The sequence below is a fragment of the Nelumbo nucifera genome, chromosome 1 (genome assembly GCF_055504915.1).
Source record: "Nelumbo nucifera cultivar China Antique chromosome 1, China Antique-T2T, whole genome shotgun sequence".
Classification (NCBI taxonomy): Eukaryota; Viridiplantae; Streptophyta; class Magnoliopsida; order Proteales; family Nelumbonaceae; genus Nelumbo; species Nelumbo nucifera.
The window spans coordinates 178,093,363-178,116,763 of record NC_142649.1 but is presented as its reverse complement, the minus strand read 5'-3'; the positions used below and the strand labels follow the sequence as shown (position 1 = coordinate 178,116,763).

Below are 23,401 nucleotides of genomic sequence, written 5' to 3'. Positions count from 1 at the left end.
TGTCAAAACTAACAAGATTTATGAGCAAAAAAAATGTGACAGTATTATTTCAGTTGCAATCACAATCTAATTGGTAAGTCATGTGCCAAAATGTCGAAGAAACCAAACAAAGCTTGGACCTCTAATATAGTGAACATTGTGATCCTTAAAGACCCCTCTTCTGAAGAAAAAAATAACCATTGTATTTTTCATCCTATTTTTTTGAAATTTTATCGGGGTTATCCATAAAGATATATATATAGTTTTTTTGTCTACATCTCTACGCCCTATCAGAAAGGTAAACCTTCTACCAGGATTCAGGAGAAATTAAGAAAAGGCCTTTGGTAAAGTTTATGGGTAAAAAAAATTAAAGAAAAAGCTACTTTAACTTCATTACTTCATAGACAGAGAAGGTTGAAATAAAAAGTAAGAACATTGTGTTCTCAGATTCAGGGTTCGTGTTCTTTGCATTTTTAGTGTTACATACCACCCACCCTAAAACCATCAGTAAGTTAACCTCTAGCAAGGATTATGATGTATAAAGTTATACCAACTTAACATCACAAACAGCAGTAAATCTTCTTTCCTAAAACTATTTCCTTCCATTCTTTTTTCTCCTTTTGAAAAAGAAATAAATATTTGACATAAATATGAAAATATTGATGAATTGGCTAGGTATATTTAGGAGGAAGTCACATGGTTGTATATTGTTTGCTAATAGCAAGCTATTAATTGATGAAACTAGAGTGGGATTAGATGCAAAGGAAGATGTATAGAGAGATTACCTAGAAACAAAAGATCTTATGATTAGTAGAAATAAAACAGAAATAAAACAGAGTATATACAATGTAACTCTAATAATAGTATGAGTAGGTATCAGGGTGCAATTATGATCGGATACCAAGATATACCTCAATGAAACCTCCTCTGTCACCTTGGTTCTAAAATTCCTAATAAGGAAGAGATTGAGGATGTCACCCACAAAATCAGAGCAGGACGGGCAAAATGGAGGAGGTGCATCCAATTTCCTGAATGATACGAGAATATCACTTAGGCTAGAAGGAAAATTTTCTAAGATGACTGTGAGGCTGGTAATATTCTATACAATAGATTGTTGGGCAATCAAAAAAAAAAAAACATGTTCAAAAATGAGTATGGCAGAGATGTGAATGTTGAGAAAGTGGAAAAACTAGAAAAGGTAAGATAAAAAATTATCATATTTGTGGGAATCTAGGTGTAACACATAGGTTATAAAAATGAGGAAAAGTAGACCAAATATGATTCGGTCACATGAAGAGAAGACCACCTATGGCACCAATAAGAAAAAGTAATTGAGGGTCACATGTAGAGGAAGATGGTTGGGTCACCTGTTGCAATTTGAAGGGTCTAGAATAGCTAAGGGCAGGAAGAAATGGCATGGATTGAAGTAGTGAGAAATTATTTGAGGGCCCATAATTCAGCAATGGATATTGGCACTAAGCAGAACTGAATAGCAGAACAGGTTACCCGACCCCATATGGTTGGGCAAGGCTTTGTTGAGGTACAAAGAGGTACAAAGGTAGGACAATATTTGATGTTTCAGCCCACCAAAGAGGAGGCCCACCAATCAGTCCTGATCAATCCTTCTGCTAAGTGCCATCGATGCAAATTTTGCAGGAAAGCTGCATTGAAGAATATGTGAGGTGCTCCAATGGAGACAGAAATCTTGGTGCCTCTCCCCTCATTTATGCATGCATCCATTGATGAAGAACAAGGAGAATGTCAATCACCTATTCTTTTCTTGCTCCCTCAGTACACTGTTGAACCATTTTTCCTTCTCTTCTTGCTACTTGGACTCCTCCACTGGACATACTATAGACTTGTTCTCATCCTAAAGGATCTCTTTACACACAAAAGAGGAAATTATATGGTGTTGCACTAAAATGGCAGTACTTAGGAGCATTTGGAGTAAAAGAAATGCCAGAACCTTTTAGAACAAGGAACAAAATATTAGCATCCTTATTGACCCCATCATGGTGAAAGTTGCTCATTGAGTATTGACTATGGGAAGAGTTCAGGGGGTCTTGATGGATTTTGTCTTGCAAAGCTGGCAGACAGTGGCTAGTTTTGCAACCAGCAGACAACAGAATATTGTTGAGTGTGCATCTCCAAAAGTGGGCAATATAAAGTTCAGATGGCTGCTTAGGTAATTTAGGATCTAGGTATAGAGTTAGTCTTTAGATATCATGGGGGAAAATTCTGCTCAGCTTCTCAAATCCACCAGGTCAAGGCATATCCTGAAAGCAGAATTTTTGGCACTTCTACAAGGATTAAAACTAAACTTTTCAATGGGCTGGACCAGTTTGATAGTACAAGGGAACTGAAAAGAAGTTTTTAATTGGCTGTCCTTAAGCAGAGAAATTCCCTGAACACTCAAATTCTCAATTAGAGAAGCAAAAGCTTTGTCAACTAGCCTGAATTGCTCATTCAGGTATATCCCAAGAACAGTAAATAATGTAGTTCGATAGAACTAGAAGAGAGAAAAGAGAAGGAAGAGAAGGAAGAAAGGAGAAAGAGAGAAGAGGATAAGTATTCTATGCAAATTTCTAGCTGGTGGCGCTTAAGTTAGTATTTATACTTAGGGCGACAGCTTATAACAAATACAATAGGAAAAAAGGCAGAAATGCCCCTACTATGACACTACACATTACAACACTCCCCCTCAAGTTGGAGCATATATGTCAATCATGCCCAACTTGTCACACAGTTCATTATGTCGCAAATAGTGAAGACCCTTTGTAAGAACATCAGCTAGTTGTTCCTTGGAACTGATGTAAGAAGTACAAACTTCCCCCTTTTCAAGTTTCTCCCTTATGAAGTACTTGCCAATTTCAATATGCTTGGTCCTGTCATGAAGAACCAGATTGGCTGCAATGTTAATGGCTGCCTTGTTGTCACAGTAGAGAGATATTGGGCCATCAACAGAGAGGCCCAACTCTCTAATCAAATTCTTTACCCATAGTACTTCAGAAACTCCATGTGCCATGACCCTATACTCGGCCTCAACACTAGATCTGGCCACTACACTTTGCTTTTTGCTTCTCCAAGTGACCAAGTTTCAACCAACAAAGGTACAATATCCACTAGTTGATTTCCTATCATCAACTGCTCCAGCACAATCTGCACTTGTGTAGGTTTCCACTTTCATACGACCATGTTTCTTGAAAAGTAACCCAGTTCCTAGATATTTCTTCAGATATCTGAGTACCTTCTCAGCTGCCTCTAAATGGGAGGATGTTGGTGCATGCATAAACTGACTAAGGACACCAAAAGCATAAGTTATACCTGGCCGAGTCATTGGTAGGTAGAGAAGTCTTCCTACCAACCTCTAAAACTTCTTGACATCTGCCACTGGTTCTCCAATACAATCACCAAGCCGATGGTTTTCCTCAATAGGAGAATCTACAGGCTTTGCTCCTAACTTTCCCATGTCCTGCAAGAGATCTAGGACATTTGGGAAATGAAGATGCCCTTTTTTGAGCGGGCAACCTCAATACTGAGGAAATAACATAGCTATCCCAGATCTTTCACCTCAAATTGCATAGCAAGGGATTCTTTAACCTTTTGAATCTTAGAGTCCCAATTCCCCATAATCACAATGTCATCAACGTAGACAACCAATACCACAACATTCTTCTGGTTTCTTTTGACAAATAGAGTATGGTCAGATTGGCACTGCTTGAACCCAATTTGTTGAAGAGCCAAGTGGAATCTACTGAACCAGGCCCTTGGGGATTTTTTCAAACCATATAAAGATTTTTTTAGTTTGCAAACTTTCCTTTCACACCCTTGTGCTACAAACCCAAGAGGCTGAATCATGTAGACTTCTTACAAATCCCCATTTAAGAATGCATTTTTTATGTCCAGTTGGTGGAGCTCCCAATCAAAGTTAATAGCCAAGGATAGTATAATCCGAATAGTGTTCATCTTACCAATCAAGGAAAAAGTTTCTACATAATCAACCCCATACACCCGAGTATACCCTTTTGCAACTAACTTGACCTTATACCTCTCAACCGATCCATCTGCTCTATGCTTTACTATGAATACCCACTTGCACCCCACTGGCTCCTTGCCTTCAGGAAGATTCACCAACTCCTAGGTGTTGTTTTTGTGAAGAGCGCTAATTTCTTCCTTCATTGCATCTATCCATTCAGGTATAGATAAGGCTTCTGCAACACTTTTAGGAATGGAGACACAATCAGTGGTAGTCATAAAGGCACGAAATGAGGGGACAATGTTTTCATAGGACAAGAACTGAGCAATAGGATGCTTAGTAGTACATGATCGAACTCCTTTCCTATGAGCAATTGGGACATCAAGATCATTAGTAGAATCATCAACAACAATAGGTTCATTGATATCAAAGGAGACAAGGGTACCTGGATTTTCCTTCAAGGAGTCGGATGGTGTTGGATGTATAGTCTCAAGTTGCTCCACAGCCTTTGAATTCAGCTGTCCCTTATGGCACCTCAAGAAGACACAAAATGGAGAGGAGTCAGGAATAAAGGGAAGAGGAATTTGAGGAGATAGAGCTTGCCTCTCCTCCTTCACACTATACTCCCCCTGAGGAGAGGCTTGGAAGAAGGGTTCAGATTCAAAGAATGACACATTCATTAATACAAAGTACTTGTGTGACCAGATTGAAGCATTTGTAACCCTTTTGGGAAGAGGGATAATCCAAAAAAACACATGGAACAGATTTGGGATCCAATTTACCCCGGTTGGGAGATAGATCATAAACAAACCACATTACAACAAATAGCATGTAAGGTTCCCTAGATAGGGCAGAGGTTGCAAAGGGATATTTTGGTTTCGGGGAGGGGGGGCACCAGGCCCAGGGGGTAATTTGTAAGCCCGTTATACCCTTTATTATACTTGTGTAATCAGCCTTGTCTCGTTGTTTTTATTGTCCAAAAGGGGTTGTTTCTTTTCCCTATAGTGCTAGTGCACAGTTGTAGCACTTTATCTTTTATTTCTTTTCTCTCTTAGTCCAGAGGTGCAACTTGTAGTTGTACATATAAGCCTCTCTCTTAGTAAAATATCTAGCTTTTCAAAGTGAAAGTCAACCATTCTAGACGCCCCTCTACTTTGGTTCTGCTTTCTAGCTTTTAGAACCCCAACCAATTCAGTCTTTCTTGGATTATGATTTTTCTCCTTAATTTCATATTTAGTAAAATCCAAATTATACATTAATAAAACTGGATTTGTTATTGTAAATCAAAAGTATTCTTGAAAGTGACAAAAAAGGTGAAGCTAATGTATATATACTAGCAACAAAAGAAAAGGCTAAAATAAACCCAACACAAAATGTCAATTGTTAGAGAAAAATCCTATGGAGGAATGAATTATTTAAAAAGGCAACATGGATAATCAAAACGTACATGACTGGCAAGCATGTAAAGAAAGAGATTGAAAGCAGCTGCAGCCCATGCTGTTTCAGTGATTATGCCAGAAGTCCTCGTGACTTCTTTATACAATGGATAGATTCTAAGAAGCCTTGGCACATACTGCAATAGAACAACAATCTTCAACAAGTTCTTTGTATTCAATGAATTGGAGCTTTGTAAGTTGGGGATGACAATCAAAATTACCACCTGAAAAAAATAAATTCAACCTTAAATTTCTAATGTCACTTCATACAAATCTTGGCACATGATTATAATGAAGGCATAACTTTAGTAATGCTGGTTACAATTTTGATGTAGATAAGTAGTACAAAAGGTCCTTGTTTTTAATAAATTGAAAAATACACATCAGAGAAGATTGACATGCACATCCAGAGTAAAGTTTCTTCAAGATCCATTCCAAAGAATTTGAAAATCAGGTTGTACAAAGTACAAGGAATATTTTCATCAGGATAGATCAAAGGTGGGAGATGTCCTCCCTGTGACACATAGTTTAAGTATATGAGACTGAGGAAACAACACTCCGTTTCAACTTAAGAGATCTAGCAGGCATCAAAAGTTCTATTTGATATGCCCTACTGGACATACAAAGAAATATTCTTTTCTTCTTTTTGGATGCTGCCCGGCAGTAACAGATCTCCAGGTCAAGAGATGTTAAATGGTTTTCTCCCTTTAGCTGTGATGGGCAGGCTAGGACAGGGTCTCACCCATCCTGACATGAGCACTCCAATGAAAAGAAAAAATAGAATTAGATTGAGTATATTTGTTACTGAACAAAAGCATTCAATACTAGAAATATTTTATTATAGTGAAAAAAAATGATGGCTGAAAATAATTATCAACCTGTGGTAGTGGAAGAACTGCTAGGATGTCAATTAGGAAATAAGATGACAAATATCGTTTTGCTATAGCCAAAGGATCTTTAACCAAAACACCTCTTCCAAATACTCGAGAATAAGGAGCAATAAAACCAGTATTAAATTGGAAGATAATATGAAGCAAATAAAAGATATCTGTGAATGAACGCAACACACTAGCTGTGATCTCCAATTTCTTATCCAAATCAAGGCACTTCTTCTCATCTTTATGATAGATGACTGGGATATAGAAGAATAATGGATCCAGAGAGATTGCAACTACACATGAGAGTACAAATATTTTGTTCCACCTTTGAAGGAATGGCTCTTGTGGGTCAAGAACTTTCCTTCTAGATCCTGAATCTTTTGTCTGTGTACCAGTAACAGAATTGAAGTTCAATGATTTACTTATACTTCTAATCCCTTGAGAACCTCGTTCAAAACTACTTTGGATCCTTTCTGAAACTGATCTTATTCCTGTGCTTATCTTTCCTGGATGAAATTCGTCTCTTGAGGAAAATTGCCACTTGGAACTTAAAGATCTCTCTGATTTCCAATCCTGAAACCTGAACCACAAAACAGAGAATAACCAAATAGTCAAAGTCCAACATGGGCAAAACATCTAGTCTGTTACTTGATGTGTTCAAATACCAATATTACTAAATGAAAATATCTGAAAACAGGTGGTGTGCAAGAAAATAGAGAATTTTGGTCCTTCCTACAACTCATAGCCAGATATGAACAAAACCAATGACCCTAAACATGAGTCAATGCACCATTTGGAGCAAGAAAAGAATATGAAAAAGAGTTGAAAAATGGTTCTATGACTGATGCTTAGAATTACCCACATGTATTGTTTATGAGAAGATGACAACAGAACAGTGTTTTAAAAACACAAGGGGCATTTTGCGCCCAAGGCGCAAGGCACAAAGTGAGTTGCATGCCTTTTTGAAGCAAGGTGCAAAAAATGCCAAAAAATTCAAAAAAAATGCAAAATATAAAAATATTAAACATAATATAATTAAAAATATAAACTAAATTTTTAAAAAACTTATTATCTCAAATTAAAATACATAAACATAAGATGTAAAACATATTCAAAATGAAAATGTAAAAAAAAAATCAAACATAACATATAAAACATATTCAAGCATGTGAAACATTCAATCTCTTTACTTTTTTTCCCATTTGCATTACTTCAAATAGCTAATGTGATGTTAAACATTTTGCATTCCTGATTCTACAAGCTGCCTTTGTATCAAGCCCCTTGAGTCAATCCAAAACAAGTCTATGTTAGGGTCTTAAATTCTTATTTTGTACGTAAAAGATTAGTTTTATTATTTTAAGACCCTAACATAGACTTATTTGGGTTTGCCTCAAGGGGCTTGGTTGGGGGTCCAGGGGTAAGCCCTTGGCCCATCCGCTAAGCTTAAAAAGGAGAAAAAATGCGCAAAATTCAAAAAGGTGCACTAGGCACATACCTTAAAATGCACCTTGCCTGTGCGTCTAGCTGCTACATATAAAAAATATCAATTCTGAATGGATCCCACTCTATTCCCTCTCCTCTTTATGTTGGTATTGGATATATTTAGTCATTAACTAAAAAGGACCTATGATTGAAGATCAAGGAGGTATCATTAGAGGTCTTTGGGGGGGGGGGGGGGGGGGCAACAGATATTTACCACTTGCAATTTTCTCATGGTACTACTATTAAATTTGAGACTTTGAGTTAAGGGGGATAATGAAATTTTACAATATACATTTATCCTATTATTTTAGAGAGATGGGTTTAAAGGTTAATTTGGTCAATTGCTTTGTTTCTTGAATTAACCTTTCTACTATAGAAAGGTAGGTTTTACTAGGATACTAGAATGTTTTTAATTTTATGTGTTTCTGCCCCCCCCCCCCAACCCCTTAATTACCCTGGCCTGCACTTAGGTTAAGCTAGAGCTCTATCGTTTTGGGATGTTGTCCCATAGTAAATGTGTATGGCATGAATACAATATAGGAAAATTTATGTATAACTTAAATCCAAAAACAAAGAATTAGGGCTGTTCACAAAATATTGTAAACCGGTCAAACTGACCAAACCAAACCGATTTGACCCGATATGGTCAGTTTCTAAAACGATTTGGTCGATCTCGATTTAGAACATGACAAAAACCAATTACACGGTTCGGATGTGGTTACCCTTTTTGTAATCCGACGTGAAACCGACCTAAACCGCTAGACAAATATATATGAGTTATGACTTTCATACTATTATGTGCTTTTGTCTTTTTTTCTTTTCGTTTCACAATTGTTGTCCTAGTTTGTCTTTTCATCCATGTCTCTCCATTTAATTTGATAAAAAGTAAAAAGTTGACTGACAAACTTTTTGAGATGAGGAGACAACATAATTAATGAAGATGATAGGCCCCAATTAATGCCAGGAAGAGGAAAGGTCAACAATCAGCTAAGGGGGCGAAATAATTGAACAATTAATCACATGAGGGCAATTATAGCTGGAGGGAATAAGGAGAGTCTTGGGGCATTTATAGCTATGTCAGTTATGAATAAGAAGAGTTTCTGGGCATTTATAACTAGGCCAGCTGGGCATTTATAGAGGGAGTCAGTTATGCTATCAGTAGAGTATAAGAAGGGGCTTTGGGGGATGGGGGTGGTATGTTTTTCTTTGAGTGAAGAATATTGCGAGTGTTTGGGAGAGCCGGCGGTCTCTCGAAGAACCGACCAACTGTTAATGTTTTCTGCTGAATGAATACTAGTTTCTTTTGTTGATGTTCGAGTGTGTGAACTCTACTGTGAATCTGAGAACTGTGTGTCAAATTTCCGGGTCATATCAGTGGTATCAGAGCGCGTCTTTCCTCGGCCATGGTGACAGCTAAGGAAATGGCATCGCAGGTGGAGGGTTTCGAAGAACACTTGACTTCTCTGCATTCTGAAGTGGATGGCTTATGTGATGAGATTCAGCGACTCGATCCAGAAAAGATAGCAGCAGGACTTTCGAAGATCTCATCCCTGGAAGGAGGCGTTCAAGACCTGGTAAGACGTTTTGATCTGTTGCTTCAGCAACAGACCTTTTCAGCTCCTTTGTCTACAACTGACATTGCTCCTCCTGTAGCCGCATCAAGTCGTGCGGCTGACAAAGGGAAGAGTGCAGCTTTCCCGACGTCTTCTTCAATGTTAGTGCCGGAACATACTTCTGATACACTTCCTCGGAAGTTGGAGTTGCCTATTTTTGATGGGGAAAATCCAGACGGCTGGCTTTTTCGCGCGGAGCGCTATTTTGAGATTAATGGCTTGCTTCCGGCGGAACGACTGCGGGCGGCCGTGGTCTGTTTAGAGGGTGATGCTTTGGCGTGGTATTATTGGGAAGATGGTCGGCGACCTTTTCGGAGTTGGGCAGAATTCAAGGAACTCCTCCTTGAACGTTTTCGATCGACTCAGGAGGGTAATTTACAGGAGCAGCTCTTCTCGTTACATCAGTCTTCTACTGTTAAGGAATATCGTCGCCAATTCGAGGTGCTCTCCGCTCCCTTACGTGACCTGCCAGAATCAGTCCTTGAAGCAGCCTTTGTTAATGGGTTGCGCCCAGATATCTAGGTCGAACTCCAACAGATGGAACCCATTGGGCTGATCAGAAAAATGGTTGCAGCCCAGAAAATTGAGGAGAAGAATCAGGCCTTATGGGCTTATCAATCATGTTCATTTCCTCATGGGCCCATAACGTCCCTCTCTGGAACTCACTTTAACTCACGGGTTTCGCAAGCGACTACTCCTGTTGTCACCCGACCTGCACGTGCCGCAATCCCTCCTTCTTCATCAGCCCCTATTATTAAGGCCCCACCTCCTGCTTTCAAAAAGATGACCGATAAAGAGATGCAGCAGAAACATGCGAAAGGTCTATGCTTCCGTTGCGACAAGAAATACAGCCCAGGACACCGTTGTGCTCAGAAATCACTTCAGGTTTTATGGGTTGAAGATGATGTGGAGGAAATTACTTCTGATGCGTCTAATTTGGACTGCACTTCCGGGGACACTGAAATTGCTCTGGCTCCAGAATCAGCCGCGCTTTGTGTTTCGTCTCTTGTTGGGTTGTATGCGGCAAATTCCCTTAAGGTACGCGGACGCATTTTGTCACGTGAGGTGGTCATATTGGTAGACTCGGGTGCATCCCACAACTTTATCTCCGAAACTTTAGTGGAAGAATTGAAATTACCCCACACCCCTACACACGAATTTGGAGTTCAGATGGGAAATGGTGAGGAGGTGAGAACTTCCGGAGTCTGCCGTCAGGTTTGCCTCAACTTACCCGAATTGGATGTCATTGCTGATTTCTTTCCTTTAAAGTTGGGCTCTACGGATGTCATTCTTGGTTTTCCTTGGTTAACATCCCTCGGGGACTCAGTGATGAATTGGGGCAACATGTCTATGAAGCTCAATTTGGGAGGTGTCCGGGTGAAATTACAGGGCGACCCTTCTCTCTGTTCTTCTCAGGTATCTTTGCATGCTATGATACGTTACTTACAACATGAGGGACATAACAGGGGTTTTCCACCTGGATATGATTTTGATGTTCATATCCACTATGGGGCTGATGCTTAAATTTGTGGACAAGAGACGGCATTGTTGGAAAGCCTTGAAGGAAAACCAAGGTTGAAGCCTCCTTTTCCAGCTAATGCAGGGCTATATGGATGTCCAACAACTGTTACAAATGTTGAAACTGTGGCTGTTTCCCCCACCATGTTAAGGTGTGGTCCTGAATGGTTTGCTAGTTTTGGTAGGAAGAACAATTATGGGACAAAGCTATTTTGTGTCTCAGGCCATGTGAATAAGTCTTGTACAAAAGAAGAGGAGATGAGTATTCCATTAAAGGAGCTGATAGAGAGGCACTGTGGAGGAGTTAGAGGTGGATGGGATAATTTGCTTGCAGTGATACCAGGGGGTTCTTCTATTCCACTGATTCCAAAGCACATATGTGATGATGTGTTGATGGATTTTGATGCACTCCAGGCTGTCCAAACAGGTTTAGGGACAGCTGCTGTAATTATAATGGACGAGTCAACTGATATTGTGGATGCGATTGCTAGGCTCTCTTACTTCTACAAGCCTGAAAGTTGGGGGCAGTACACACCATGTAGGGAGGGGACAGGATGGCTGTGGAGGATCATGGAGAGGGCTGAAGGTTGGAAACGCGAAGCTGGAGGAAATAGACATGCTTCAAGAGGTGACAAAGCAGACACACCATCTGTGCATTGGGCGATGCTGCTGCTTGGCCCGTGCAGGGACATATCAGTACTGGTTTGGGAGTGCTTATTCATTGGCTGGGCCTGCCTGATTTTGAAGATTCTTGGGAGCCTTTTGACTTACTTCGAGACCAGTTTCCTCATTTTAACTTTGAGGACAAGGTTAGACCTTGGGCGGCGGGTAATGATAGGCCCCAATTAATGCCAGGAAGAGGAAAGGTCAACAATCAGCTAAGGGGGGGGGGGGGGAATAATTGAACAATTAATCACACGAGGGCAATTAGAGCTGGAGGGAATAAGGAGAGTCTTGGGGCATTTATAGCTATGTCAGTTATGAATAAGAAGAGTTTTTGGGCATTTATAACTAGGCCAGCTGGGCATTTATAGAGGGAGTCAGTTATGCTATCAGTAGAGTATAAGAAGGGGCTTTGGGGGATGGGGGTGGTATGTTTTTCTTTGAGTGAAGAATATTGTGAGTGTTTGGGAGAGCCGGCGGTCTCTCGAAGAACCGACCAACTGTTAATGTTTTCTGCTGAATGAATACTAGTTTCTTTTGTTGATGTTCGAGTGTGTGAACTCTGCTGTGAGTCTGAGAACTGTGTGTCAAATTTCCGGGTCATATCAGAAGACTAACACTACAATTGGCGGATTACAACTGTAGGAGCATATGTAGATGGGCAAACTGACATTTTATGTTATAAAAGCATAGATTTCGCTTCGGTTTAGTTAAAACCGAAGTAAAACAAAATGAAAAATGAGGTCGGTTTTCACTATTTGTTGGTCGGTTTCGGTTGGTCTTAAACCCAACCCGATTATTTCGGTTTGGTTGACAAAATTAAATGCAACCGAACCAAACCGACCCGTGAATAGCCCTACAAAGAATAAGACCAAAAAAATCAATACGATAAAAGATCAATAAAATATGAATTCTGTTTAATGCGTTCTCATCTAAGAAGTTCAAAGTGAAAATTTTGGCATATTTTAGATGTAAATATGTTTAGAGTATATTAAGTATATGCATATGTAAAAATATTAATATGTTTTAAATTTTTAAAATATGTAATTACAATTTCCCATATTTTAAAATCCATATTGTTTGTGTATCATATGTTGTTCCCATATCATTCATGTATTTTTCTTTATTTTCAAAGTACACAATTTGGGATTTTTCTTAACAAAAAAAGGAGTATGCATATAATGTCCATATCATACACAAATTTTCTAACTATGCACTCCCTTTGAAAGATTTTCTTAAAAAAAAAAAAAAAAACTGCACTCGAAGATGACAAGTTGCATCTCCTTAGATGGAAGGATCACCTTATCAATCAGCCTCCAACTTTCATGTCTACGTTCTTACTATATTTCAAACTCATGAAGAAAGTAAAGAGGATTGAAAAACAATAACAAATTTTCTTTGGGAGTATGATGATTCTATTAGGGTTGTGTTTGTAAGAAGAGGATGGTGAGTTGAAGTTGGGAAAAGTTAGGCAGAGGATTACCTCACTAATTGGTAAATGGTTATGGCATTTCCTTGACGAAGATCAAGCTCTTTGGCATTTCCTAAATGCAGGTCAAGATTAACTACAGCTTGCCCAATTATGACTTAAGCACTCGTAATTCAACAATGGATATGGCATTAAGCAGAATGGAATGGGAAAACAGGATTCATGTAGCTGACCTCATATGGTTGGAATTAAGCTTAGATGGTGGTGATGATGATTCAGGCCCTGCCCACAAAGCCACCCTCCACAGTTCTGGAAGTCTATTCTTGCAATCTTTCCTCCATTTACTCATTATATTTAGTGGAGGGATCAATATCTTTCTCCTAGGATTTATAGCCTCTCTTCTTATAAAAATAAGACCATTTTGGCTTGTATTTTTCCTTCTAGTTTATATTGTCCTTTGGTTTCAGGAGGGACTTTGGAGATTTTAATGCCGATTATGTTATCTCCTTGCCGAATTCTTTGAAAGATGTTTTCCTTCTCCATTTGGTTGTTTCTCTTACTTCTCCTTTTTTAGATCTCTTAATGTTTCCCCTCTACCCCACCCCTTTCTGGTTAAGGCCCTAGAGGAAGATCCCATCCATCCTAAAATTAAAGGATTCTACTAGGGAGCCACCTTGAAGATCATTAATATGGATGAAATGCTCCTACAGAGAGAAAATTTGGTTTATCTCCCCTAATGTGTCCTTCAGTTAATTGAAAGACAAGGAGGAAAATCGAATACTAAGCAAGGAAGAATCAATCCAGGACAGTAACTTAAGACAAGGGACCTGCAAGAGAAATTTGGTTGCTCACCAAAATTCGAGCAGAGATGGCACAGGCAGGGATAAACGACAGAGCTTCAGAAGTACGAACAAGGGTGAAGTCAGACTAGGTGGCGATCAGCTAAGCCCTATTCAGAGAGTGGGAGGACTAACCCTGTCGATTGTCTCTTCTCCTATTCTTTCAGACCCAGGTATGGCTGTGGTTTCGGTTTTAGATACTAACGTCTGCTCTACCTGTGATGTCAGTCTTTCAGATTCCAGTCGTGCCCCTGTACTGAATACCCAAGGATTAGAGGCTGACAATGAGGAGGGTGGGGAGTTACAGGAGGGGGGTAAGAAGGTGGTGAGGGTGGGTAAAGCAGATTCAAGTGAATTAGCTAGGGGGGAATCTAAGGAGGGCAGTGGTAATTTGGAGAAGGAGAAGGAGGGGAACAGGAGGAGTGAGGTAGGGGGGAAAGAAAGATAAGGGAGAGGAAGAAGAGGAGTCATTAGCTGAATTTGTAGGAAAGTTAGGTTGCAAGGTGAAAGATCTAAATGAGCTGAAAGGGTTGTGAGCTTAGGAGCTGTATTCGAAGTAGTAGAGAAGAGAAGAAGACCTATGAAATACTGTGAATGTCGAACTGAATAGCTCAGTCAACAATACTGTTATTTATATTAGAATGTAGTACAATGATACAAGGAATTACTGGAATGCCCCTAATTAGTGATGAGACACCTAGACAACTTAAAACATTAAACAGGCTTAGGCCCATTAACACAGGCCCAGTACAGGATAACTTAAACTTAAGTATAGGCTAATAAGAACTCTTATCAGCCGAACACTCATACATAAAGAGACTTCAATCCAACACTCCCCCTCAAGCTAAGCATGGATATCAATCATGTTTAGCTTGCCAAGTATGTCCTTGAACTTTGCTGCTGCCAACCCTTTAGTCAATACATCTGCAATTTGCATCTCAGATGGAGTATAAGGCACACAGAGTTCTCCCGAGACAATTCTCTCTCTAACAAAGTGTTGATCAATCTCAATATGTTTTGTCCTGTCATGCTGCACGGGATTGTTGGCAATGTTGATGGCAGCTTTATTGTCACAATACAGCCTGAGAGGACCTTCAGCCTTAATGCCAAGCTCATTAAGAAGAGTTCTGAGCCATAAGAGTTCAGCAACCTCGTGGGCCATAGCTCGATACTCTGCTTCTGCACTTGATCTAGCCACTACATTCTGTTTCTTACTGCGCCATGTGACCAGGTTTCCTCCCACAAATGTACAGTAACCTAATGTTGATTTTCTGTCTCCAACAGACCCAGCCCAATCTGCATCGGTGTAGGCTTCAATTTCAAGTTTATTGTTTTTTCTGAATAGAATTCCCTTCCCTAGGCAAGTTTTCAAGTACCGGAGAATTCTTTCAACTGCTCTCATGTGAGGGATCTTTGGTGAGTGCATGAATTGACTGACAACATGCACTGCATAGGCAATATCTGGCCGAGTAAGGGATAAGTATATCAGTTTTCCTACCAATTTTTGGTATCTCTCTCTATCACAGTAGTCCTCACCCATTGATTCTTGTAGGCCATGGTTCTGTTCTATTGGAGTGTTTGCTGGCCTGCATCCCATCATGCCTGTTTCCTCTAAGAGATCGAGCACATATTTCCGCTGACATATGTAGATTCCTTCTCTTGATCTAGCAACTTCAATCCCAAGAAAATATCTCAGATTTCCCAAGTCTTTGATCTCAAATTCTGAAGCTAGGAACTCCTTCAGTCTCTTTATCTCGTCCAAATCATTCCCAATAATCACCATATCATCCACATAAACAATGAGTGTCGTAAGCTTGCTATCCTGTCTCCTTGTAAACAATGTATGATCTGCACCACTCTAAGTGTACCCCACTTTCTTCATGGCCATACAAAGTCTCTCGAACCATGCCCGGGGAGACTGCTTCAAACCATATAATGCTTTCCTTAGTTTACACACCTTCTTGCCAACATCATAGCCTAGTGGAGGTTCCATGAATACCTCTTCATGAAGATCACCATTTAGGAAGGCATTCTTCACATCCAGCTGATGAAGTTCCCATGAGAAATTTGCTGCTAGTGACAATAGAACCCGGATTGTGTTGAGCTTTGCTACTGGGGCAAAGGTTTCTTTGTAGTCAATTCCTTCCTTTTGAGTAAATCCCTTTGCCACAAGTCTGGCCTTGTACCTCTCGATTGACCCATCCTCCCTGTGCTTTACTGTAAATACCCACTTGCACCCAACAGTGCCCTTCCCCTCTGGCAGGTCCACTAATTCCCAAGTTCTTGCTTTCATTAGGGCTTTCATCTCTTCATTCATAGCTTCTTTCCACCTTGGATCAGATGCTGCCTCTGAGTACCTAGAAGGAACACGTACAGAGGAAAGAGCAGACACAAAGGAGTGATAGGCAGGAGATAATTGTGAGTAAGAAACAAAATCAGCTATGGAATGTCGGGTGGTACAAGAACTGACAGGCTTACGAAGAGCAATAGGAAGATCGAAATCCGAAGTATGTGAGTCAGAATTACCTTGAATTGCAGAGACAGATTGATCTGAGTCCAACTGGTTGCAGTCATGAGGTTGAGAACCCTTTTTCCTTCTGTTGTAGGTAAGTATCTCCTTTTGTTGCCTACTGGAATCTTCAAGAGCAGTTGCTGCATCAAGAGGAGTAACTGGCACATTTGGAGCCTTACTAGGTTGACCCGGAATGTCACAACTAGGAGTAGTGGAAGATGATGGAAGACCTGAGTCAAATAGGGGAACAAAAAAGGAGGGAGAATGAGAATCCTCTTCCAATCCACTAGTCTCCCCCTGAAGAGGATTCTGAAAAGACTGGAAATAGGGTTGAGATTCAAAAAAGACTACATCTCTGGTGACATACTTTTTCTTGGAGACAGGATCATAACACTTGTACCCCTTTTGTGTAGGAGAGTACCCCAAAAATATTCCCTTTGTAGCCTTGGGATCCAGCTTGGTTTTCTTTGGATCATTCACATGTATGAAACATATACAGCCAAAAACCCGTGGGGGAAGAGGAAATTCTGGAAGAGTGGGACATAAAACAGAGAAAGGGGTCTTCATACCCAATACCTTAGATGGCATCCGATTTATCAGGTATGATGCAGTGAGTACAGCTTGAGACCAGTATTGCTTGGGCACTTTGTGCTGGAAAAGTAGGCCTCGAGCTGTCTCCAATAGATGTCTGTTCTTGCGCTCAGCAACTCCATTTTGCTGAGGGGTATTAGCACAGGATGATTGGTGTAACATGCTAGCATCTTTCATGAATGAGTTCAGGGATTTTTCAAAGTATTCAGCAGCATTGTCTGACCGAAGTTGCTTAATCTTCTTATCAAATTGTGTTTCAATCATCTTGCAAAAAGCCATAGTTATCCATGGTACTTCATCTCGTCCTTTTAACAGATAAATCCATGTGCACCAAGAATAATGGTCAATAAAACTGATAAAGTAATGGAAGCCATCAATGGAAACAATGGGTGAAGGTCCCCAAACATCAGAATGAACCAAATCAAAAGGAGCTTGAATTTCATTACTGGAAGTTGGATACACTGTTCTACATTGTTTTGACATTTGACACACACCACAAATTAAACTCTGACTTGGAATGCCCTTAAAAAATTCGGGAAACAACATTGCTAATGAAGAGAAAGACACATGACCTAGCCTAGCATGCCACAGGTGCAGCCTAGCTATTGACTCCACACTTTCTGGACTAGTAGCAGTAGAAGCTTGTAGGGCTGAGCCGATGTCTGCATCAAAATAGTAGAGGCCTCCATACTCATGACCACTCCCAATCGTTCTCCTCGTCAATCTGTCCTAGAAGACACAATGAGTAGGGAAAAAAGTTATACTGCAGTTCAAATTTTTTGTAAGCTTTGAAACAGACAAAAGATTAGAGATAAGACTAGGAACATGTAAGAGTGATTTAAGAGAGAGGTCCTTGCTTAGGTCAACCACCCCCTTTCCAGAGATGGTGGAGAAAGACCCATCAGCCACTCTCATCTTATCCTAGCCAGACAATAAATGATATGAAGAGAATAAGGAGGACATATGTGTCATATGGTCAGTTGCTCCAGAATCAATCACCCAAGAAGTGGAATCAATGGAGCTAGTTGCACTAAAGGCAGAGACTGTACCTGATCTGGCAAGAAAGGTGGAAGCAAAAGAATTGTTTTTCAGACGGGCTAATGCCCGGCTGAGAACCTCTACCTCAGTAGCCGTGAAGCCCAAAGGAGCTCCAGAGGAGTCAACAACCTGCCCTATGGAGGAAGAAGACACTGTTGGAGTACTTTGTGAGTTGTCACCACTGTTGTTGTTGGTGGCAAGATTCCCACTTGCCGTATGACCCTTATGTTGTCTCTTGTCCTTTCTCAATGCAGCTGGCTTCAGATGAGGATACAGAACCCAACATTTTTCTTTTGTATGTTTCTCACCACCACAGTGGGTGCACTTGAGGGACTTCTTGTCTGGATATCTGTTTCCCTTAGTGGAGACTAGGGCTGAATGTTCTCCAGATAGTTCAGTTGGTTGTGTCTGAGAATCAACTTGCATCTCCTTTCTCCTAACTTCTTCATTTCTCACCAGGTAATAGACATGGTGTAGCTCCGGTAATTCATCTCTCCCTAGAATTTGTGACCTTATACCCTCATACACTGGGTCTAGGCCAGCCAGAAACTTGAAGGCTCTGTTCTCTTCAATTTGCTTATCATGTCTCTCCTTGTCCCTGGCATTTTCCCAATCCAATATCAAGTGATGATCAAGCTCTTCCCAAAGGCCTTCCAGAGTTGCAAAGTATGTTGCAACCGTCATATCTCCTTGCCTTAGAGCTGCAATGTCTTGGTTCAATCTGTAGATTCTAGTATTGTTCTTCTTCTGGCCGTAGGTCTTAGATACCTTTTCCCAAATCTTAGCAGCTGTAGGGAGATGATGAACAGTTCTGGCAACCTGAGGAGTCATGGAGGCCAGCAACCAAGACATGATTGTGGCATTTTCCTTGCGCCACACGGCATGCTCAGGACTGCCGACTTCAGGTTCCTTCTTGTCCCCATCTAAATAGCCTGTGAGATCACAGGAAGTAATGAAAAGTCTTGCTAAGACGGACCACTCTCTGAAGTTATACTCATCCAGCAGCACACTTGTAATCTGCAAGCTGTGCAGATTAGGGTTTTCCAGGTTTGAGAACCTTGCAGCAGGTCTGTTATCTCTAGAGGAAACTTCTCCGGATAGTGAGGACATCTTGACTTCAGTCTTAGAGTAGATGGCTCTGTTTAGAGCTGGCCGAAGTGTTCACAGTGCTGGACAATCAGGTGCTGGTAGCTCGCTAGGTAGACTTCACTTGAGCTGAAGCAGTTCGGGTACAGAAGCAAGTGAGAGGTTCTGGGCTGATAACCGACCTGAAATTAGGGCTCTTTACCACTGTGTTGTGCAAGTCTTGCTGGAGCTTTGAAGCTGCAACTGTAGAAGAAGCTCTCCCCCTTTCGGCTAGTGCTAGGACTGCTGAAATCAGTCCTCAACTAGGTCTGTCCTATACAGACCTCTCTTAGTAGCCAAATAGCTACTATTTGCTGGAAATAACCTAGTAGGACATCTGCTTCTGGGTATTACTTCCCTTGAGCCCTACAACCAAGGGAAACCCTAGGTTCGAACTTGCTTTGTTCTCTTACAACCCTAGGTTTTCACTGCAGCAACCCAGAAAAGAAGAAAGAAGATGAAAAGACAGCAAGAGAAGAGAGAGTGCGTCGGCTGAAACCAGGGAGAAGCTAATGCTCTGATACCATGTGAGCTTAGGAGTTGTATTCGAAGTAGTAGAGAAGAGAAGAAGACCTCTGAAATACTGTGAATGTCGAACTGAATAGCTCAGTCGACAATACTGTCATTTATATTAGAATGTAGTACAATGATACAAGGAATTACTGGAATGCCCCTGATTAGTGATGGGACACCCAGACAACTTAAAACATTAAACAGGCTTAGGCCCATTAACACAGGCCCAGTACAGGATAACTTAAACTTAAGTATAGGCTAATAAGAACTCTTATCAGCCGAACACTCATACATAAAGAGACTTCAATCCAACAAGGGTATTTACGGGCTGAAAAAGATGGCGGGAATAGGAGGAAGAGAAGGTTAGGTGAAGCTGAGAAACTGAAGTTGGAAGTGGATGAGGGCAAAGAGGCTAGAGTAAGGAAAGGGAGGGGAAGAAAATGAGGCTATTAGAAGGAAAGGGAGTGGGGGTAAGCAGAGGTGTTGAAGAAATGAAGATTGTAAGCTAGAATGTGAGAGGGTTGGGGATGTAAGGAAAAGAGCTTTAATAAAGGAGGTCTTAAAGAAAGAAAACCCAGACATTGTTCTAATTCAGGAATCTAAACTCATGTCATTTGATAAGAGATGGGCTAGGAGCGTGTGGAGGGCGAACGGACTAAGCTGGGTTATGAGCTCTTCTTGGGGCTCATCTGGAGGGTTAATTACTTTGTAGAAGGATGAAGTAGTGGAGGGAGTGGAAGAGTTAATGGGAAGGTTCTCAATTTCTATCAAATTTAAACAGGTGTCAGATGGGTTTGAATGGGTCCTCACCAATGTTTATGGCCCCAATGGTTACAAACAAAGGAAGGAGTTGTGGGAGGAATTGGAAGATATTAGAGGTCTATGGGAGGGGCCATGGTGTGTAGGAGGGGATTTCAATGTGACTAGGTTCACCGAAGAAAGTAACAAGGTGAGGCAAAGGAGCACTACCAACATGAGGAAGTTCAATGATTTCATTAATGCTTTTGAGTTAAAGGAATTGAACCTTCTTCATAATAGCTTTACTTGGTCTAATCTCCAAGCTGAACCTATCTGTTCCGAATTAGATAGGTTCTTGTTCACCACAGACTGGGAGGAGCATTGGGGAGATTTGGTGTCAAGGGCCTTACCTAGAGTTACTTCTGATCATTGGCCTATAACGATATGTAAGTCCGGTCTTGGTGGCTGTGGGCCTTCTCCCTTCAAGTTTGAAAATATGTGGTTACTTCACCCAGACTTCAAAGACAAAGTGAAAATTTGGTGGAATGAAAGTAACCCGGAAGTCAATTGGGCTGGGATGAAATTCCATTGGAAGATAAAAGAGATGAAAGTCAAAATTAAGAAATGGAATACTATACATTTTGGGAGGATAGAAGAGAGGAAGCAGCAGTTGATAAGCCAGATAGAAGAGTTAGATGCGAAGGAAGAAAGTGGATGTTTTGGGGATCGGGATAAAGAACTAAGGTGGGAGTTAAGAAGAGTTTGGAGGACATAATTTTCAAAGAAGAAGTTGGAGGCAGAAATCTAGACACAAATGGGTGAAGGAAGGAGATAGGAATACAAAATTTTTCCATGCAATAGCCAATGGTAGAATAAAGAAAAACACCATATCTAAGTTGGAAGTTGATGGGACAGCCTTAACTCAACAGCAAGAGATTGTTGGGGCTTTTGCGGAACACTTTAAATCCATTTTCGGAAAGCCTCTGCAAGAGAGATTAAGGATCAAAGGGTTAGATTGGCCTAAGCTTCCTGATGAGTTGAGGTTGTGGCTGGAAAAGAGAGTTTGACTTAGAAGAAATCAGGGATGCCATTTTCTCCATGGATAGATCTAAAGCCCCGGGCCCTGATGGTTTCACAATGGCCTTCTATCAAGATTGTTGGGAGATAATTAAGGCTGATATTCAAGCAGTGTTCTCGGAATTCTTTCGAAGAGGTGTGAAAAACCCAGGCCTGAATTCTACTTTTATTGCTTTAATTCCAAAGAAGGTTGGGGCTTGTCACCCTAAAGAGTTCAGACCCATCAGTTTGGTTAACAGCCTCTACAAGATCATTGCTAAGGTGTTATCTAGAAGAATTAGAGTGGTGCTCCCCTCAATTATCTCCCATAATCAAGGTGCCTTTGTGATGAGTAGGCAAATTGTGGACCAAATCTTAATTGCAAATGAGAGTGGAGGATTACAGAAGTAGAGGGGAGAAAGGGTTGGTGTGTAAGCTGGATTTGGAGAAGGCATATGATCTGGTTGATTGGTCTCTGTTGATGGAAGTTTTAGAGTCTTTTGGGTTTGGGCAAAGGTGGTGCAAGTGGATAAAAGGGTGCATTAGAACTGCCATTATTCTGTGTTAGTAAACGGCAAAGTGGTAGATCACTTTCCAGTTGTTCGAGGTATTAGACAAGGGGACCCTCTCTCCCCGTTCCTCTTTACCCTAATTGTTGAAGTGTTAGGGAGGCTTATTGAGAGGGCAGACTCCAGAAATCTGATTAGTGGTTGGAGAGTGGGGAGGGATAGGGTTCCGGTCACTCACCTACAATTTGTAGATGACACAATTTTGTTTTGTGATGGCAAGGAGATTAGTGGGGTGAGCAATCTAAAGATGGTGATTAAAGTGTTTGAACTAATGACTAACCTCAAAGTAAACCTTGATAAGAGTTGTGTGATTGGTATTAATATGAGTGAAGGAAAGGTGGAGGAAAGGGCCCGAGCGATAGGTTGTGAGATAGCTCATTGGCCACTGAAGTATTTAGGGCTTCCTTTAGGGGATAATCCTAGAAAAATGAGTTTTTGGAATCTGGTGATTGACAGGTTCTCTAAAAGGCTAGCTTCTTGGAAGAAGAATTACTTGTCTTTGGGGGGTAGGATAACCCTGATTAAGTCAACATTGGCATACCTTACAGTCTATTACTTGTCAGAGTTCAGAATCCCTGAAGGAATTTGTAGAGAGTTAGAAAAACTAATGAGGAACTTTTTATGGGAACCCGGGGAGGAGAAAAGGGACCATAGAGTTAGGTGGGAGCTAGTTACAAGAGCTAAAAGTGAAGGGGCACTGGGGCTGGGGAACTTGAAGAAGAAGAATGAAGCTCTGTTAGGGAAATGGTTATGGAGATGGTCCAAAGAAAAGGAGAATCTGTGGGCTAAAATAATCCAAGTATTCATGGGTAAGAGGCAGCTGGCTGGGATCCGGGACTATCATCTAGAGCTTCAAGAGCCTCTCCTTGGAAGTCCATTCATGCCATCCTTCAGTCTTTTCTTCCCTACATCAGGTATGATCTTGGTTCTGGGGGATTTTCCTTTGAAAGAGCAGCTCCCCTCCTTGTACGCTCTGTCTAGGTTTAAAAATGAACCAGTAGCAACTTTTACTACCCTATCTAACTCTGCTATTGGTTGGAACTTGGGTCTAAGAAGGGCTCTCAGAGATTCTGAGTTAGAACCCATTTCGAATTTGCTTAAAATCTTGGATGAGGTAGCTCTTGAACCTTCCCGTGTGGACTCTAGGGTTTGGTCTCTTGTCCCTTCGGGTATCTTCCCTTGCTCCTCTTTTTTCAAAGCATTGACACAGCCTAGTCCGGTACCTGGGTCTTCATTTCCAGTCCGGGAAGTTTGGGGTAGCCCTATCCCTCCTAGGGTAGGTGCTTTTTGCTGGGAAGCAATCCTAGAAAAGTGTAACACTTGTGACATACTTCAAAAGAAAAGGCCTAATTGGTGTTTATCTCCGCATTGGTGCATCTTATGTAAGAAGAATGGTGAAAGTTGTTATCACTTGCTTGTTTCTTGCCCTTTTGTTTCAGAGATTTG

The 23,401-nt window shown here is 40.9% G+C and overlaps 1 protein-coding gene across 3 annotated transcripts in view; it reads right to left on the bottom strand.

Annotated features, from left to right (window-relative positions):
• LOC104600375 (cyclic nucleotide-gated ion channel 1) overlaps positions 1–23,401 on the bottom strand; it is a 38,367-nt gene that overhangs the window by 3,589 nt on the left and 11,377 nt on the right. For all 3 annotated transcript variants that reach the window (XM_010263280.3, XM_088895412.1, XM_010263282.3), the window contains 2 exons: positions 6,270–6,849; positions 5,403–5,615 (listed from right to left, as the gene is read on the bottom strand). In XM_010263280.3, coding sequence (XP_010261582.1) covers positions 5,403–5,615; positions 6,270–6,849 — 793 coding nt within the window. The remainder of the gene's footprint in view (positions 1–5,402; positions 5,616–6,269; positions 6,850–23,401) is intronic.